Source organism: Artemia franciscana, chromosome 3 (assembly GCF_032884065.1).
Source record: "Artemia franciscana chromosome 3, ASM3288406v1, whole genome shotgun sequence".
Taxonomy (NCBI): domain Eukaryota; kingdom Metazoa; phylum Arthropoda; class Branchiopoda; order Anostraca; family Artemiidae; genus Artemia; species Artemia franciscana.
The window spans coordinates 19,013,379-19,033,913 of NC_088865.1; the positions used below are offsets into that span (position 1 = coordinate 19,013,379).

General features: G+C 35.2%; 2 protein-coding genes across 4 annotated transcripts in view; both read left to right on the forward strand.

Annotated features, from left to right (window-relative positions):
- The window catches only part of LOC136024979 (nucleolysin TIAR-like), a gene marked incomplete in the record, with an annotated part of 241,291 nt that overhangs the window by 41,401 nt on the left and 179,355 nt on the right, over window positions 1-20,535 (forward strand).
- LOC136024978 (AP2-associated protein kinase 1-like) lies at window positions 1,709-12,764 on the forward strand. 3 transcript variants are annotated; one of them, XM_065700585.1, is made up of 2 exons: window positions 1,709-1,839; window positions 10,498-12,764. In XM_065700585.1, the coding sequence occupies exon 2, from the start codon at window positions 10,499-10,501 to the stop codon at window positions 12,350-12,352; it is 1,854 nt and encodes a 617-aa protein (XP_065556657.1). In that variant the 5' UTR covers window positions 1,709-1,839; window position 10,498; the 3' UTR covers window positions 12,353-12,764. The 3 variants fall into 3 exon arrangements, with proteins under 3 accessions (XP_065556657.1, XP_065556658.1, XP_065556659.1); XM_065700586.1 differs by having other exon boundaries at window positions 1,741-1,883; XM_065700587.1 differs by having other exon boundaries at window positions 1,755-1,905.

Consider the following 20,535-nt stretch of genomic DNA (forward strand, 5'->3'; position numbering starts at 1 on the left):
TTGGGCATATCTTTTGCAGTGTGACCATCTCGCTACTCTACTTGTGCGCTAATGATTTTCGCCGGGGTATGGATTTGAATGCCATCCGTCATCCGTCACAGCATAACCTTGAGAGATTTTTAGTCTAGTTTGCCATCTCTTATATTTCATGGTTGTTTATTTTTGAGTCATCCTGAATTTCCTTTTGTGGATGGGAATGACAGGTGTATGGTCAGGGAAAGCGCGGCTCGACTCAGATAGCGCAAGTCGGATAATTGGTCTAATTGGAAAAGTAGGCGCATATTTCCTGTGATCTACGTTTGATTCCAAGGCTGTATGAACCTAGTTTATCCATTCCTGTTGATATTCTACTAACCGCTGACAAGTCAATCAAAGGAGATAATATATAGGTGATATGACCTCCTATGGTGTCCGAAGTTTTCTGGTAAAGTCATATCCCGCCCCCTAAAGTAGATGCCTAAATATCTGGTGGCGGGGCCAGGAATGGGCTGCTTAACTCATTTTTTGTTTTCACAAAACACATTTAGAGAACGGTACTACCTTCATAAAACCTTTGGTAACCCCCAATTTCCAATTTTTTGGTACCACTTGTCGCTTTAATTCACGATTCATCACAATTCGTTATTTATTTATTTTAAGAATTTAGTAAAGAGACTTTCTTTCTATTTAGTCGAAACTTCTTAGGTTCTTTCTGGCTTGGGTGCTCATGGAAATATGGGTTGGGAGGGGGTGGGTACACAAGATTTGGCTTTAGGGGAAACGCCTTAAAAATAAGAGTAAAGTACTGGGGAATTGAATGGATAATATAAGAAATTATAGGACGAAATTCTCAAGATTTTTTGGGGGTATGGGGTTGTCTTCTCAGGTTACTTGCCCAAGAAACTCTTTAAACTATTGCATCTCGAGCCATCTCTGTAGTGCAGCTTGCATAAGATTGGGAAGTGTTTCATAGGATAAAAGGTAACAGTACGAGGCGTTGTAGTCAAAGATAGAAATAATACCTTGTAAATCATATATATTTTCTTAATTTCTACCCTCCTCCCTTAATTAAATCCTCCTGGCGAATCTACACCCGTTTTGGGAATACTATGTAGGCTGTAAAAACAGGAACAAGACCATAGTCAGGTGAAATGAGCTACGGGGTTTAAACCCCTCCCTCCGAAGTTTTTTCCAACTCCTAAAACGTAAGAAAATGCATATAAACAAAAAATTTTGTCGTTTTTAAAAGATTTATTGTTATCCCGTTGCGAACAAAATCCTGAATGCGCCTTTGGACTCATTGCTAATGAGTCTAAATTGAAATTCATTCATTGCTCAAATTGAAATTCATCATTGCTAATGGGATTCAAATTAAATAACTATATAATACTACTTTGTTCAGTCAAAATTAAAATTAACTAGGAAGGCTTCATCTAATAGTAACAAAAAAAAAAAAAAACAGCTACTGCTTGATGCTACTTTTCCCAATTCTTGTATAAACTTCCTACCCTCCCCGCCTCTCCCATTTAGTGGAAATATTTAAATTGCTACAAAATACAAAAATTGAAGCAGAAATCTTTGACTGATGGGGGCTATGCTCCTTCACGTCTATGGATTCTGTCTGTAGGAAAAGTTTTTTTTTTTTTTAATTGTTTATACGCATACTATGAACATGAATGAAAGTAACCATAGTATAGACGTCATGAGTATCCGGGCAGTCTCGCCGCGGGTATTTCTTCTGAAGAATCTTGATTATTAGTCCTTAGTCAGTTTCAATAATTGTGATGATAGTTTAAGACAAAGTTAAGAAAATACCCATAGTGCAAATTGTTTGTTGACTTTTGGATTGTTTGTCATCAGGTGTGATTATACATTCCCAATAGGAATAAGAAAACTTTGGCTATGTACTTGCAAAACACCAATTAGGTTTTAAGACATGTTGGATCTAGCTTGTTTCTCGTTAATAATTCTAATTTGTTCTTAGAAACGAAATGAAAAGTTTTTTTTGGCAAAGGCTATTAGTTCGTAAGCAGAATTTTTCCAGGAAGAAAAACAACTTGTTTTACTTCTAAAGTAGTTGATACCCTCTGATTACGCCAATTCTGTTCTAGCAGTGGCTGATTTACGATGAAGGCTATTGTAGGGAAGAAATTAGATAGAAAAAAGAATATATCACTAGGTCACCATTTAATGCTCTTCTCAAATCTGGTAATCGCTGCCGTCGCAATTGAGTCTGAGCCAATCGCCCCTCCTTATGGTGGCTAGATATAGCCCTAGACTTTTTTACAAAAATATGTTAATTTTATGGGCTTGCCCTTATATTTGCACTTATTTCTCGTCACAACTTGGTTGATACCAAAATAAAGCCAATTTGAAAAGAAGTAGCTATACAATCAGCAAACTTTTGTGTATAGCCTTAGACTATATCTGATCTAGTTAGGAAGGGCTGGTACGTAATTATGACGACAGCGATTGTTATATCTGTAAAGAGCATTGAAGTGGGGATCTAATGGTATATTACTTTTTTCCCATAACATCCCCGTATAATAAAATCCTAAATGTTTTATCATAAAAATTTTGTTTGAATTTGTTACTGATAGCATCAATAGCCTATGGAGAATTCAATTGTGGGGTCATTTACAAGTTTTATCGTAGGCTATTACATCTTTGTCTAATGGCCTGTTCAAATAGTGACGGATGAATTGTTTTGTTTGTATAGATTCGCACACTCGGGGTTAAATAAAAAGAAATAATGGTCAATTAAAAAAAGGAAAAAAGGCAAAAATAAAGATTTCATGTGGCGTTTTAACGTTACGGATATGTATCAGTAATCGTAAGACTATTATGGCATCAGAAAATCCCTTTGATATGAATGTTTGGTACTTGTTTTATAGCACATATTCGAGAATTTATATCGCGAACATGAGACAATAACCGGTTTTTCATGGTCTTTATACCAGACAATTAGCTTCGGCTCGGTGGGAAACTAGACTTTAGCTATATTTTAATTAAATATCTAGTTGTTATTTTGGTTAGGCTGGATTAGTTAAGCTTACGTACTTAATATTATTCGGTCTGGGCGGCCCCCTCCATAATTCTTTGTTGTAGTTTCCATAATTTTGTTTCTCAACTTACATTTTCATCATATTTTGGTATATTTCATTATGATTGTGTGCTATATGACAAGGAAGCATTGAATGTTTTTTTTATTTTTTTAAATATTGAATTTTGCAAATCTAGTGGAACAACTGACAAAACCTCCCTTTAGTTTTCTGTTATCAGGAAAAATTAGCAGCCACAAAAGTGTGTTTGTGTGTTTGTGTTAGTTGGTGAAAAGTATTAGTTTTTTTTCATCTGCAAATAGCTTGAAATAGCGTAAGGGAAGATTTGCTTTTCTATATTTGAGTAGCTGGATACATTGCCGGGGTAATTCAAAGTTCGGAAATATCGAATTACTTGTTCACTCGATATTTATATCGAGCTCTTTTGAGATTTGAGTTGTTGATGCTTCTCTGCATTACAAAATGAAGGCATGGCTTCTTGGCAGTCACTTCTGAATGCATTTGTTCCTTTTGGGAGGGAGAGGGCAACAATTTGAGAAAAATGTGATTATTGGAAAGATTATTTGTTAAAGGAAGAAATTATTGGAAAACCCGTGGAAATCTCTTTTGTTGGGAGAGGGGGTAGAGCCAGCGCCCTAGGGCCATCATCTAAATGACGTTTCTGCAACAACTGTCAAATAAAGTCTTGCGAAATTGTGTAAACTTGATGAATCTTACTTTTGCGTACCTTGTGTAAAGATAATAACCAAACTTTCCCCATTTTTAAGAGAAAAAAATATACTTGACCTGCTTCTACTTTTCTATGGTCGGCTGATCATCTTGTTACTAAATCAATTGTCAATCACAACCGCATTACAATGAAGTTACTATGCCAGTTAACGGACTCTTTATGCTGTGGTCTTCTTGAGAATATCGTGGTTTTCTCTTCCACTTTTACCTATTTCAAATACTGAATGACAAAATTCAATTCTATATAGACGATATTGGTTTTAATTAGCTTAAACAACACGATAATATTGAATTGAATTAGGTTTATTTTCTTTGAGGTAGGGTCTGCTGTATAAAAACAATTCCTATTAATATGGTAGAAGCAGCAGTAACTGTTGTCGTAGACATCCACAATGGAAGACTGACATTAGAACTTATTCTCCCACTCTGGGATGAGACCTCATCGCTTGAAAGCGGTTTTGCCGAATCTCTTCTTCCAAAAACCCAAGAAAAATTAGTTTGAAAATTTTGACGTTTTGTGCCTTAGAATCTGCTATAGCCGGAGCGTTGATTTTCTTTCAAAACCAAGAAGAAAAATCGCTTATATTGTCATGCTCATTTTTATTGGCCTAAGGTAAGCCGTTCCTGAGATAAAACGGAATGAATGTCAATTTCGGCAAAACCGCCAACGGAATATAGGAAATGGCTCAACACGAATTAGAGATGTGACTTTCGGCAAAACGTATTTCATCTTATAGACAAATTTTAGTTTCGGCAATTAACTGGGAGTTTACAATAAAATGTAACAAACGGCAAAACGTATTTCATCTTATAGACAAATTTTAGTTTCGGCAATTAACTGGGAGTTTACAATAAAATGTAACAAAATGTCAGTGGGATGTCTCACTTGGAAATTTTAGAAGGTCCTGGGAATTTCAGGTTTTAACCTTCGGAAGCTGCTTCGGGTACACGCTGTGACTTCAGCTTAAATACTAGGTACCTCAGCTCTTGCAACTTCTAATAAAACTTCACATATACCACATCTACTGCTGGCCTGAAATGGGAAAGCGATTCTACGTCTTTTATTTTTGCTTTTGGCATCTTGACTACTGTGCTAGAAGGTACAGGAGGCAACAACTTTCCACGACACACTGCTGACACATTGGCCAATGGCCTCCTTGGGCTAGCCTCTGGTACAATCAGCGTTACGCAAATGAAGTACAATGTCAATTAGACCATTCAAGACAGTTTTTTTTTTAATACACTAGATAACTTTTGTAACTCACTTTCGACTAAAATTATTATTTTCGGCAAAACCGCTTTCTGGCAACGCTTGTCTGAAGGGCTCTTTTATCATGTTCGTACGTCCTACGGAGCGTGTTCTTTGGTATTCTTCTGTGATGGATGCCTTCTAGTTCCCAGTAGAGGAGCATTTTTTGAATTCTGTGACGTGGGACGATATAGGATATATCCAGGTTATCGCCATTTCTGTTGTCCCACAACGGAGGCGATGGCTGGCTAGCCATTGTGGGTCTTCATTTTGTCGCTGCTGACATGATCTTTCCAGCTTAAAAGGAGCCGGCGAAGACAATGTGGGAAACAAGCTTCCCAACAGGGAAAACTCGGCTTAATCCATAGGTGTATATTAGTGAAAGAGAAACATGAATAGTTGGAATAGCCTTTCGGGTCTTACTTTTTTTGGGGTTCCTTTTTGCCAAACTGTCTACATAAATAACATTATATTTATTCGGTTGAGAATTTTTAATGTTGGAATTTCTTTATGATTGGAACTGATTATGAGTTAATCAGTGAGGGATTATTTTTGAATTTCCTTATATTTCGGCTTTTATTAACTTAGTAATTGATAGATATGAGCCAGGATAAACCAATGTTAAAATAACTGTTTTAAACTGTAATTATTTTAAATTTTCACTACAACTTGAGAAAAAAAAAATCAAGGGTATTTGGTATAATGAAGTTGAAACCATAAAAAATGTGATTGAAACACTAATTAATTCCATTTAGCCTATTCTTATGAATGGTAGTTACTGTGGTTTTCTTGCATCGTCGGATTTTAAATTTAAACCCTTTTTTCAGTAATGTTTTTTACGTCATGAAATTTTGGCCAAATCCTGTGCGCAGGCTCCACAAGTCATGCTTCTCGGATATTATTAGAACAAGCATTATCTTGGTAAGGGGTAAAATTTGACATAAGTAGAACAAGCAATACCTGACCCCTTTTCCCAAAGGAGCGACTTGGCAATTCTTATTATGATACAATAAAAAATGGATGTGATTGTTGTGTGCAGTCATGCTTTGGCTCTCACAAATCTTATTTTTTTTGTAAGGTTAAATTTGTTTTTATATTATTGTTTTTAGTATTTCAGAGACGGGCTTTCCTGGTCGACTGCTATTGAGGATATTTTTCAGGGCCAAATTATGGACCTACTGATTGAATGCATTCTAGAGCCTAGAATATACTGACCTTTTTTCATAAAATTTTCCTCGGGAGGGGAAGAGGATGTACTTCTATCAGTTTCATCGGTTATCTCCCCTCCCCTGTTGGTGGGTGTAAACACCGTGATTTTCATTATTAGAACTGTGGTTTCATTACTTATAATAGAAGACCTAATCGTGGCTTGAAAAGTCAACATGCCGGATTTCGAAAAACATACTATGACGCAAGCAAAACATTATTGCAAAAAAGGCTAAAGCCAAAATCTGGACCATGCAGAAAAAAACCGTAATAACTACCATGTATATGAATAAGCAAAATTGATTTTTATTTTATCAATTACATTTTTTATGGTTTCAACAGTATTTAATATCCTTGATTTTTATTATTCAGTTATTTTCAAAACATTATAAATTCAAGCCAGTATTACATTATCTGAAAGCTGTATTTCAGTTTTAGATTATCCTGTTCGTATTTATGAAATGTTAAGTTGGACAAAAGGTAAAAGTATAAAAAAGCTTGGGAAGTGAACCATCTTACGTTCCTAGCGGATAGTGAAACTAGCTAACAATTATAATTCAATTCGTTTGTGTCAAGCTGTCTTTTTTGAAGTTTTTCGGCGTCTTTGAAGTTGTCCAACCATATTTTTTCGGTAAATATATCACAGTTCATATTATTGACTTACCAATAAAGTGAACATACCACTCGGTGACTTTTTTATGCTCTTTATGAATATAGTAATCGCTTCTATTGCAAATTCAAATTTAAGCACTTTTTGACCTAGCATAACTCAACCTAACCTAAACTAAACTAATCTTATTATAAATAATTTTAGCACTAAGAAAATGTAGTATTATTTTGTCGGAAACGACCAATAACTCATACTCTAATTGAAAATTCATCATTTTTAAGAGCTTAAAAAGTGCTTAAATTTGACTTTGCAAACGTATAAATAAAGGAAAATTGCGTATTTAACAGGTTGTTCTGTAATTTGCCACGGAAACTTTATTCATAGAATGAATACAAAGATCTGACATTAAGTCTCTACCGGATTTTGGAATTCTTTTTTTTTTAATGACTTTGTAAAAATCATTTTACCCACCTTTAACAACGCGTGAACCCACGAAAAAAAACAAATAAAAAAACGAATGACACGCTAACTTGGGTTTTCATGTAAAAAGTAGTTTTCATAACTCTGGATAAGCATCGCTATGTATGAAGTACGCTGATATGATGTGAATAATTTAAACAAAGATGCAACTTTTGGGATCTCGTAACTATATATATATATATATATATATATATATATATATATTGCTTTTAGATAATTGTAAAGGGCCGGATGAACTGCCTTTGCCAAGTCGGCCATCATCCTTTTTGAGATTAGTTTATATATGCTTTTGTAACTAAACAAGAGGAAACTTGAAAATTGTTATCGTATTCAAATATGGCTACGATTTGTCATAGATAGCTGAAGTTGCTGACTTGGCTAAGAGTAAAAGCGCCCACACAAGATTCTTGGACGTTCAGGCTTGTCTTTACTCTTTTCCTCTATGTTGGAAGAATATACGGGTTGTCCAATGTACAAAATTAAGGTGAAACTTGCTTAAATAATTGCATTTGTTTCTGTATTGATATGACTTGCGATTGTTTGGGAATAGTTCAATAGTTCTCTCTTAGTTCTTTGTCTCTCAAATTATGCTTCAGTGGATTTGGGGACTTAGGTATTGACGTAATTTGACAGTAAATATGCCGTGTTCAATAAGCAAGGGAATTTTTAAATGGATATCTATGCATGTCTATTGTTCTTAAAGTGGACACAGCTACCTCTGAGTCATTTTCTCATCAATGCCCTATTTGTCGCGAGTTACGATCCATGTCACGCAAGGAACCTTCTTTTTTCCGCTCAGTTCACTAATCCAAATTCTCTAGAAGTTTGGAAAATTTTCAGGCTTTTTTCTGACAATTTTCTATATATAAAACCATTAGTTAAGTGAAATTCATAAACAAACTACGTGTATATCATCCCTATCTTTCACGCCACAGTGCGGGATTCATACACATAGGGTTTTATTTCAGGGAGGTGGAGCACAACCTAGACGGATTTAATGTAAATTTAGTAAGAGTTCCTAAAATCGTGATATTTTTGGCGGAAACTCGAGTAAAGCCCCCCTCCACGTACGTGCCAGAGCCTAAAGACTTAAGGAATTGATATTTAGCTTACAGGAGGTTGCTTACAGGAAATAAAGGCTTTCCTGAAAAATTGTAAAGAAATAAATGAGAAGTTCAAATTTTTTGAAAGTTTGGTATGAAAGATTAGAAAAAAGTAGCTTTCTGCTCCCATAGTTTTCCAATTGCTAACATAAAAAATTCCCACAAGAATAGATTTGCCTGTAATACAACCAGCGGTAGTAGAGGACTACTCCTGAAATGGTAGGTAGTAACATTATGCTACTCCTAAAATGGTTTTTACAAGCAAAATAGAAAATAGTAAAGAAATAATGAGAAAAGTAAGCAAAAACATTTTTTTGGGAAATTTGGATAATTATTATGAAAGCATAAGAAAAAGGGTTTCGGGACACCGTAGGTTCCCAATTGCTTATATTAAGAATTACAAAAAAAAAAAAAAAAAAAAAAAGATTTACCCACAATCCAACCAACGGTACTAGAGGGGCACTTAAGTGGTGATTTACAAGCAAAATCGAAAAATAGTAAACAAAACAAATAGGAAAAGTTTGCATTTTTTTTTGCTATTATAATAAAAGAATTAGAAAATCATATTTTACGTCACCATAGTTTCCCAATTGCCTGCACTAAGAATATAACTCAAGAAACAAATTTACCCGTAATCCAACCAGCGGTATTAGAGGTCTACTACTGAAATGGTAGGTAGCAAGGTAGTTCTACTCCTAAAATTGTTAGAACCTCGTGGAGCTAGCATTTTTCGTAAAATGCTTATTGACCTTTATAATTTCAATAAGAACAGTAAAAGAATATCAATTGGCTAATTAAAAATATCTTTGTAAACATCAGTAAAGTAAAAAAAAAAATGTATACGTATCAAATCATAAATACTAAAAGGGGTAAAAAAAAACCATTTGCAAACTGGCCGGCATATGAATTCGCCAACCAATTTCATTTTTGAAGATGGGGTAAAACTGTTTCTATGTCTTTTCGTTTGTGAAGACAGATAATTCAATAACAGGACTTGATCTTTTCTGTGGGTAAAAATGAAACAGGTCAAATACATTTGGGAACCAACTATGTATATCCCTGACCAAGTATCAAAGTGATATTAATGGTAATGACTGGAAATTATAAGTTCTGCTGAATTAATAATCCTTTTCCATAATTAAAAAAAAGTTCAGTTAAAAAAGTAGAAAAAAAGTTCAGCAATTGTAATTATCGCTGGAGCATTAAATTCGAGATTTCAAATTTATCGATATGTTCATTTATTTTGTTTCTTAAAAACGAAATTAACGTTTTCATTTTTAAACAGAAAACGGAAACCTAGTACACTTCTGAAATTTGGTTTTTATAACATGCTTATGATGAGAATAATTCGGCTATTCTGAGAATAATTCGGCTATCCTGAGAATAATTCAGTTTCTCAAAAATGTTCATTTTTTTTTTATTCAAACACATTTCCATTAAATTTAGAGCTAATGGTTAAATATTAAGTTATAATTAGGAATTATGATAGGGATAGATTATAATAGGAATTCGTATGAATTATAAGAATTCCTTCTTCTCGAAATTTTTGAAATACTAGTTTAGCATCTCAAAGAATAATTCAGCTTCTCAAAAATGTTAATTGGTGCTTCTCAGACCCATGAAACCAATTTTGTCTTAAGTAGTATTGTCCATCAACTGTAATATAATTAGTTATATTTCCATGTCCGATCTTGGTTTTTGTTCACCATGAGGTATGAACCAGCGACGTGCTATTAGTAGTGTTTACGACTGAAGGAATATTATGGCATTTTAAAGTATATAAACTAAATATGGAATAAATTAGATGCATCTGTATTTTCAATACCCAGAAATTTGCATAGACATATATACTATGTCTGATTATAGGCAGTTATTTCTCTCATCTATATCATATTTACCTTAGATTGTATACATAATACATCCCTGGTATGAAAGCTCGGTCAATACTTCTAAGTACATGTTGAGGATTTTAATCGGGGTAGCTATTAGTATAGATTTGCCAAACTAGTTAAGCTTTAAACAACCTAAGGCCAGCTATTAAGTATTTTGCAAGTACATAGCATTTTATGTTTTCGATAGCATGAGAATGAAGCTGATTTTAACATTGACTACTGTCTGCACTGTTAGTGCTGGATTTATTGATCGTTTAAATGGACTTTATGCTAGATGGAACCCGAGCAGTAATCAAGGTTTTTTCATGAGCAATGATCGACAAAACTATGTTACTGCTGAACAGTTGTTACCTGATGCCTTGCTTCACCAGCAAATTCTTGGTCCTCAATTAGCTGCTGCTGGATACTCTGGTGCTCAAATTGTTGCAGGTCCCATCGCAGTTCCATTGAAAAATCTTCCTCGGCCACCTGGTGTCGCCTCATCTTCATTTCCTTCTAGGCCTGCCTATCAACAAAGACCTACTGCACAGGCTCCCCCTTTCAATCAACAGTCTTATCCACATTCTTCGTCTGGCTCCTTTCCCTCTCATCAGCAGTACGCAAGTTATAGAAGTCAACAAAAGCCTTCTCTTAGATACCAACCTCTGCAGCCGAACCAAGGAGGTCAGCAAGTCTTGTCAATCCAGCAAGGAGCTGCTTACAATTATGGACAACAGCAAACATACCAGGCACAGTCTCCAGCTCAGTTTCAAACATCCGCTGCTTTGCCCCATTCACAAGCAGCATATGCGAAATTGCCAAATGCTGTGCCTCTCGCAGGAACAAGCTTTTTAATCAATACACCAGAGTATCAGCAAACCTCACCTGTTCAGTTACAGTCTAATTTTCCTACTGCCTACTCTTTGCAAAAACAAAGCTTCCAATCCCAAGCTACTCCTCAGGATGTAAATGTTTATCGTGGTGCCCCTGCTCAACCTGCACAACAAGCAGAAGTGTCTTCTTACCCCTCCCAGCAAACAAGTCATTCCATTCCCAGCTATTCTTACCAACAATTGCCTAAAGCTTATCCAGTTGCGCAACAACAGCATCATGAGCAGCCTAAACAACCAGTCTACCAGCACGTTCAAAAAGTGAAAAATATTAATTTCAATTCAGATTATTATCATTCCAAACATGCTCCTCAGTCTGTTGCTTCACAAAATCCAGTCTATCACGCTGGTCAAGTTTTTAATATTGAGCATCCAGTTAGACAGTATAGCCCAACTGAAGCACCACAAAAGGTACAGTACAGTGAATGGACCCCTATTCCAAAAGGCCCTGTTGAAACACAGACATCTGCCCCTAATGCTAGTGATAATTTCGCACAGACGGATGGAATATCTGACGCAGATTTACAGGATTTGAACTTCAATGATGTTTTTAGTGGACTTGTCCCAGATATCCCTGAAATTCCGTCCAACGTCGATCATGCTGCATTTAGTAGTCAATCTAATGGAGGTCAATACAGCCCATCTACTCTGAGTCAACTCAATAGAAATGTTGCTGATTTCTCTCCAGAATCAAAAAGAGAAACAAATCCAAATAAAGTGTCAAAAAGTAAAAGTGAAAAAGTGACAGAAAGAAAAAGGGATATTTTTATCCTAGAGAAAGGTGATCTACCAGCTCAAGGACGATCATCTGCTGGTCCGATGGTTTCATCTCAGGAAAGTGTAAACCCTAGGCTCATTTCAAAAAGAGAAAAAGTGAAAAAGTTGAGATCCTCTTCCAAAACTGATCCAAAGATCAAAAGAAAGAAAAGTACAACAACAACCCCATCTCCTAGCTCTTCAGCAGAAACAAGCAATAGTGGGGATAATATTGTAACGGTGGCGTGGAAAAGAGACAAGCCTCACGCTATTCCCAGAATCGGCGAAGGAGCTGGTCGATTTGTAGGGAAAGTTCTGGAAGACGTGGATGTTGTGCGTGGAAAGCCGGCTGGTAAAATAAACGATGACATTTTTCTGTCAAATGTAGGATATTCAATAAAATTTACATCCAGATAATATATTAAGAGAAACGTGGATTACTAAAAATTAGCATTGGTTTAATTTGTGTTACTGAGGAATGCTAATTTAGCCCCTCTCATTAGACATGCCGGATTTTTGACTACTGACATCCTCTTTTTTTTACCAAACTAATGATTAATAGTTTCCATAGAATGAACAGAGGCCCTTTTAAACCAAAGGCCACGTCTATATTAGGTACGCTCACTTGATGAAAAAACCTGTGCTGTATAACAGTGAACGTGAGTCTTACCATATTCATGACTTATTTAATTGTCCTAATTTATTGCAAATATTTAATTTCATCAGTGCATATTTCGTCACCTGCTGGTCTCAGTGATTATTATAGTTGTATATTTCGTTTTAAACTCTTGACCAGTCATTCGTAGAATAAAGCAAGTTTTTACATGTTTTTTCACTTCCTTTTTATTTTGACTAGCTTTTCCAAACGGAAAAAGTAAGGTAGACGAGGGATTCAAAATAAAATTTTATATATGAATTCAAGTCTTTCAAGGTTTTTTTGGTTCAAGTAGTTGCAAGGGCATTTGTGGTGACTGAATGTATAATGGCAAATAAAAAAAGAAACTAATGATTGTCACGTTAAACCTTTTGACCCAATATTTTATGAAAATAACCGAGCATACCTTTTGAAGCTATTGAAAATACTGAAGCACTACAGGAAGTTATGTCGATAGATAGCATTACAGTCATACTGCCAAAGTAATCTTTGGCCATTAACTGGATAAAGATACGAAAAGAAGATATGTTTCAACGAACAATCATTATAAAGAATTATAATTTTCTAACACATAAATTGAATATAAGCGAAACTTGTCATTTCCCCTTTATTTGACTTCTTAAAAGGTAGTGTAAAAATGGTCGTAGTTTTTCAAGAGCTGTTCAGTGAAATTTCTTGGAATTAAGTTTATGATATCATACCCCTTAACTGAAAAAAATCGAGCTGATTAATCCGCTTCGTTCGCTAAGTAAATTCCGAGTGAGTAAATATGAGTTGACTGAGTAAATATCGGTCTCACCATATCAGATATTACTAGGAGAAATTTTGTCAAATTTAGACCCACCCCCTCCTAACTGAAAAGGCTGAGTCCATTGATGGAACAAATATTGGGCATTTATTTTTCAATCGAGTGAACACCAATTGCTCGAGTTAATCTAGACTGTTGTTTCTTAAAAGTTACTCCATGAACCAAATCAACTGATGTTTTCCTGTTCAGCATTTTATGGTTATCATGATTGTCAATTTACTTTGAGGTTTTTCAACAATATATAATGTCTTCTCTCTTGTGGATGAGTACTAAAAAATTAACCCAAGAAAGTAAAAGTTCCTTTAATAATAATAATAATGATAAAACCAACTAGACAACACTTCCCTGATCAAACTAGTACTAGACATCCATCAAAATCATATATCCCGTTGTTTTTTACCCTTTTATAAAATCTTGCGTTGCACTTTACGGTCGTGTCAAAACTACAGCTTGATGTGGTTATCTTCTAAGAATTTAGTCAATAGAATTGACCTATTTAATCTTTGTATAGTCATTTGAATGGAATGTCTTATCACAGGAGTCCTACTTTTCCAAGAATCGCTTCAAAGGTACCGAATCCTCTGACATTCTCTGACTTTTAAGTATTTCTGCCAAAAACAGGTTAGCCATTTTACAGCTTCAGTTTCAGTAGAAAACTGGTTGTCTGTCGTTTTCTCTCCTTGAACAACTGGGCAAACATGGAAATGACTTCTGGGTCATCTTCATTTTTAATGGCTTTATTATGCTGTTTTTTTTTATGGGCTTTTTTTTCAGTATTGCACAATTCTTCATTTGGTTTTCATTCATAAAAAATAATTTTATTCATGCGTTTGGATATTCTTCAATCCTCGGAAGAAAAATATTAAATGGATTGATTGGTGCTGTGCAAAAACCACCTAACTCATTTGATGTTAGGGAGATAGAATTAGTTTAAAATAGGAACTGTAAACAACCAAACCGATTTCTTTTTGCACTCCCTGACTCAAAATTTATTGTATCCAGTTTTTTTTTTGTTATTTTAGTATCTAAGCACTTTGGGATTTCTGCATAATCTCTTTCATGAATGTATTAATACCCTTTTCTCAGAAAAATTACTCAAAAGCTTTGCAGGTAAGCTGAAACTCTTTTTGATGGACATCTCTCTGTCGTTAAAAAAAATAAATAATAAACATTAAAAAGACTTCTAACCTCGTTGAATTTTGACCTATGCGTTAATGCTCCGAAACCTTTTACAAATAAAAAACAAAAGCAAGACAAAAACTTTAGGGCGCGATTATGGGTGTAAAGAGGGCTTTAACCCTCACAGAAAATCGAACCACGTCTCTTATGCTTACCGCCCTCCTTCAAACTGAAGTCTTGGCCAAAAAGACTTGATTGGGAGGAGGCTCAAATTATAGAATATGTTAAAAACACCAATTTTGTGCAAGATATAATTAGGGGGAACATCACAAAGGAGTTTTAAGGATGAACGAGCCCAAAGCTCCCTCCCCCCTACGGACGTACCTGACTCCACTATTACCCAGAAACGTAGGTCATTTTTTACTACCACGTTCAAAATGTCCTATATCCGCTGTTACCATAGTCAAATAAATGAAAGTCGCTTTCAAGGTTTTGTTTGAACCAAATGCAGGATTACATTTTTGCTATTCATCAAAAATAGTAAAACTTAAGTTTCTTCCGATGTGAACTGGAAAAACGTGATAAAACAATTTAATCTTTATCTGCGGAAATTTTCTCTTATTATGCGAAGAAAATTTGTCAAAAAATTCCAATTTTTGTCACTTATGGGTCTATCAATGAGCCACAAATTTCAGATTTTGGCGTCTCAGTTGGGTTTTTCTCATGTAACAAAATTTAAATACTGTGTTTGGTCATGTGATTTTGAAGTGTTCTGCTACAGTGATCATGACTTATTTTTTCCAAACCGCTGTCTGTTGATGATTAACTTTCTACTGTTTGATGGGTGTCTCAATTTTTTTTTAAATAATTTAAAGAATAATAAACCTTTAAATAAGTACATTCTTTCCTATAAAGTACAGGTTGAACTTTGGTATAAACAGCGATGGCCCGAGGGGAATCCTATTTACTTGAGGGAAGTTTTTTTTATAGTTTTAATATCCCTTCATACGAAACAGCATTCCGATTCTTTTTTTAAATTTAAGAGTTGAGAGACGGGAAACTAACGCACAAGAATTTTCATCCGTAGTTTTTCTCTCAACCTAACGGCATTGTCGAGAAGTAATGACCCTTGGGGAAAATACCAAATATTCTTTTTACTACTAACTAAAATCTCTAAAACTAACGTATCCGAAATCAACTTTGCCCACATATAATATATATATATATATATATATATATATATATATATATATATATATATATATATATATATATATATATATATATATATATGTATATATATATATATATATGTATATATAAGCATGTATATATATGCATATATATATGCATATATATATATGCATATATATATATATATATATATATATATATATATATATATATATATATATATATATATATATATATATATATATACATATACAAATATATATATATATATATATATATATATATATATATATATATATATATATATACAAATATATATATATATATATATATATATATATATATATATATATATATATATATATATATATATATATATATATATATATATATATATATATATATATATATATATATATATATATATATATATATATATATATATATATATATATATATATATATATATATATATATATATTAGCTGGCGAATTTTGAATAAGGTTGCATCTATATTTGTCCACTGGGTTGGTTCAAAGGACCCCCTCTCCCGCAGCTAAGGTTGGGCATGTGTTTGCCTGTTGCTATGTCCAAAACTACGAAACCAAACTAATGCTTTGACACGATGAATTTTTATCATGTTTGGCAGCCAAGGTAGAGCATTACGTTAACACAATGTGAAAATTAGCCCAATCTTGCGTGATTGGCTAATGGGATTGCTAAGCTGTCAGAATTGATTCTTTGTTTCTTTTTTTATATGTAATATTACTAGCTCTATTATAATTCACACTAATCGGTCTGTTCGTAGTATTGGAGGATAAGCACTGTCCATGACAGTGACTTTTTTGTAAAGAGTGACCCTTGTCCTAAGTAAGCAAAACTAAAAAATTGAAAGTTGGAAACAACATATACATTAAAGTGTTTGCTAAATATATTGATTACAAATGTGTTGTTATTTTAATGCTCAGATTATGCTTAAAAAGTTTTTAGCTTATGGGATTTTATGCACAATTTTTGAAAAAAAGGAAAATATCCTCATAAAGGGTCGCAATTTCGACTAAAATTATATCACAGTTGCGTCATGACCTCATAACAAAGGTTTTGTTACAGAGGATATTTTTGGGCGAGGTAGATGGGCTAATGGTCTAAAGTTTTAAAAGTCTACTTCTTAAGCAAAGCTCGTTGTCCCTTTCCTCGAACTTCCTAGCCTTTTGTGGGAAAATCTTAGAATCAGATCCGTCCAGGGGGAGGGTATATTTAATCCTCATACTCTATTAACTTGCAGGAATACACATGATCGAGCGGTTAGAATTTGCATTGATGCAACCAAGGAGAGGTTGTATGCTGCCAGACATGCTTAGTTTTTCACGCAGAATGGGAATTCTTTTCCAAAGTTGGCCTTGACAATTCTAAATGTAAGAAGCATAGGGAAGAAGGGAAGCATCTTAATCTTGTAGTGTATCGATCTTGATGAAAATGTTGCTTTTGATTTCAGCAATGCTGCTATCCCTGGCCTAGAGATTTCTATCCCCTAAAAAGTGCTATTCGTTGAGGGACATGGTTGCTACTCTTGTCGAATTATATGCTGTATCCTTTCTGCCAAAAAACACTATCTGAGGCGAAGGATTTAGATTGAAAATGAAACAGAGAATGTATGATTCAATAGAAAACTTCAAAGCATCTACCGCGAAGTTGTGGATATTTTGAAAATTTTGTGATGTAATCAGAGGCATCGCTGTAGCGTTGTCTATAGTAAAGGCCATACGACTCCAATGTCATATTATTTATTATTTTTTCCCAGAGGCACTTCATGTGGAGGAAGTCGTCGTATAAACTTCAAAGGGGGCTATTGCAATTGGAAATCGCAAGTTCTGGTGCCCTTTTTAAGAGTCAAAAATGATCGAAGGGCAGCTAGACACCCCCCCCCCATTCAAAATCAACGGATTTCGAATTAAAATCAAGTATTTGTGGGCATCAAACCATGGCTAATTATAGAAAAGCCAAGACAGATAGTCCAAGTGAGTGAGAGGCAATGTCCATTGGACTTGTATGCAAAGTCTGGGACTGAATTCGCTTTAACTCACAGGTGAACGAATGAAATCTAAGCCTAATTGTCTTAGCCGCTGATAATCTAAAGGCGGAAAACACATGACCAACAAGTCATCTTGACTCGCAGGCGAATGGTGAAATTTATAGTTTTCCAAGTGTTTGGTTAAGTGGCATGGGTAATCGGCGGGAGTAAGTATGACTTATTGGACAAATTCTTGTTTGTTACTTTTTAGAAACGCACGACCACCTAGTCTCAGGGAGGTTGACTAAGAATTCATTTGATAAAAATTTTGAGATAGCCATTTTGTTAAAAATAGTTCAAAGGTCAGATAAATAAAACCCCAGTGTCGATACAACCCCCCAAGACCCTGGGACAGGCGTTCTAAGTTATGCCCTGGGGGTATATATAGTTCTTATGGAAGAGATGCTAGTATGAAATTCATAGTGCTCATTTGATTTAAAATTGAAAGTTCTAGTTCACTTTTTAAAAGTCAAAAGAGATCGGAGAACTACTAGCCCCCCCCACGCCTTTTCCCCCCGAACCCATCCGATACAAATTTTGCGATAGCCATTTTTAAAAAAAATAGTTCAAAAATTAGATAATAAAAACTCCGGTGTCGACACGACCCCCAGATGCCTCGAGGAGAGGCCTTGTAAGTTATGTCCTGGGGTGTATATGGTTCTTATGAAAGAGATACTCGTATAAACTTAATAGAGGCCTCGTTTGATTGGAAATTGAAAGTTCTAGATCTAATTTTAAGAGTCAACATACTCAAGGGTAACTAGCCCCCCCCCCCTCAACGCCCCCCCCCAAATGCATCAGATAAAATTTTTAAGATAGCCATTTTGTTAAAAATAGTTCAAAGGTCATATAAAAAAATTCCTGTTTCGACTCGACCCCCCAGGGCCCGAGGGCAGGCGTTGTAAGTGATATTCTGGGAGCATATATGGTTATAAACTTTGGAGAAGGCTCATTTGATTGAAAATTGAAAGTTTTAGTTCACTTTTTAAGAATCAAAAGAGATCGGAGGGCAATTAGCCCCCCTCGTCCCTCAATGCCCTATTGTTCTCAAACCCAATCGATAAAAAAGATCGTATAATAAAACTTCAGGGTCGACAGAATCCCTCAGGGCCCGGGGGCAGGCGTTTTAAGTTACGCCTTGGGGGCGTATATGGTTGTTATAGAAGGGATGCTCGTATAAACTTCAAAGAGAGCTCATTTGATTGAAAATTGAAAGTTCTAGTTCAATTTTGAGAGTCAAAAGAGATTGGAGGGCAACTAGCCCCGCCCCCACGTCCCTTTTCTCCAAATACATTCGATAATAATTTTGACATACCCCTTTTTGTTAAAAAACAGTTCAAAGGTCAGATAATAAAAACTCCGGTGTCGACACAATCCCCCAGGGTCCAGGGGCAGGCGTTGTAAGTCACGCCCTGGGGGCATATATTGTTCTTATGGAAGGTATTCTAGTATAAACTTCAGAGAGGGCTCATTGGATTGGAAATTGAAAAGTCTAGTTCACTTTTTAAGAGTCAAAAAAGATAAGATGGCGACTAGCCCCCCACCCCTTTTTCCCCCAAATCCATCCAATAAAAATTTTGAGATAGGTGTTTTGTTAAAAATAGTTCAAAGGGCAGATAGGAAAAACTACGGTGTTGATACAACCCTCCAGGACCCGGGGGCATGTGTCGCAAGTTTTGCCCTGGGGATATATATTGTTCTTACGGAAGGGATTCTCGTATAAACTTCATAGAGGGCTCATTCGAATGGAAATTGAAATTTCTAGTTCACTTTTTAAGAGTAAAAAGAGATCGTAGGGCAGCTAGTCCCCCAATGCTTTTTTTCCCCAAGAACATCTTATACAAATTTTGAGATAACCATTTTTTTTTAAATAGTTCAAAGGTCAGATAACAAAAACTCTGGTGTCGACACGACCCCCCAGGTTCCGGGGTAGGAGTGGTAAATTATGTCCATAGGGCATATATGGTTCTTATGAAAGGGATACTCATATAAACCTCAGAGAGGGCTCATTTGATTGGAAACTAAAAATTCTAGTTCACTTTTAAGAGTCAAAAGATATCCAAGGGCAACTAGCCCCTCCAAGCCCTGTTTTCCACAAACCCATCCGATAAAGATTTTAAGATAGCCATTTTGTTAAAAATAGTTCGAAGGTCAGATAAGAAAAACTCCGGTGTCAACGGAACTCCTCAGGGCCCGGGGGCAGGCGTTGTAAGTTATGCTCTGTGAGCATATATGGCTCTTACGGAAGGAACGCTCATATAAACTTCGGAAGGGGCTCATTTGATTGGAGATTGAAAGTTCTAGTTCACTTTTTAAGAGTAAAAAAAGATCCAAGGGCAACTAGCCCCCCCCCCAAAAAAAAAAATATCTAAGTAGTTTAGTAGAGTGCGTGATAGCATTCTATTGTGGTACGGTGTCTATTATTTTCACGACATTAACGGTGTTTTGCAAGACACGATTCTGCTGTTCAGAAATGTAAAAGCGAATAACGCTTTTATAATTCAAATTGGTAAAACCTTTAAACAAGTATAGTTAAAGAAATATCATTGCCAATAATTACGCTATTTGCCTCCAAACAACTTAACTTACATAGCTTGAGATTCCTGCTTTATGGTGGGTGGCATAGAGAGTCACAACTTTAAGCCTTCGGGTGGACCGATCTACTGCTTTGAGTAGGGCCCGGTCAACGGTAATAATAACTATTTTGGTGACCTTCTCCTTTTTCGAGGTCTGTCCCTCGGGCGCAACTAACT

What these genes read in the sequence shown, in the direction of transcription:
- LOC136024978 (XM_065700585.1), top strand. Translation starts at nt 10,499, where the DNA reads ATGAGAATGAAGCTGATTTTAACATTGACTACTGTCTGCACTGTTAGT.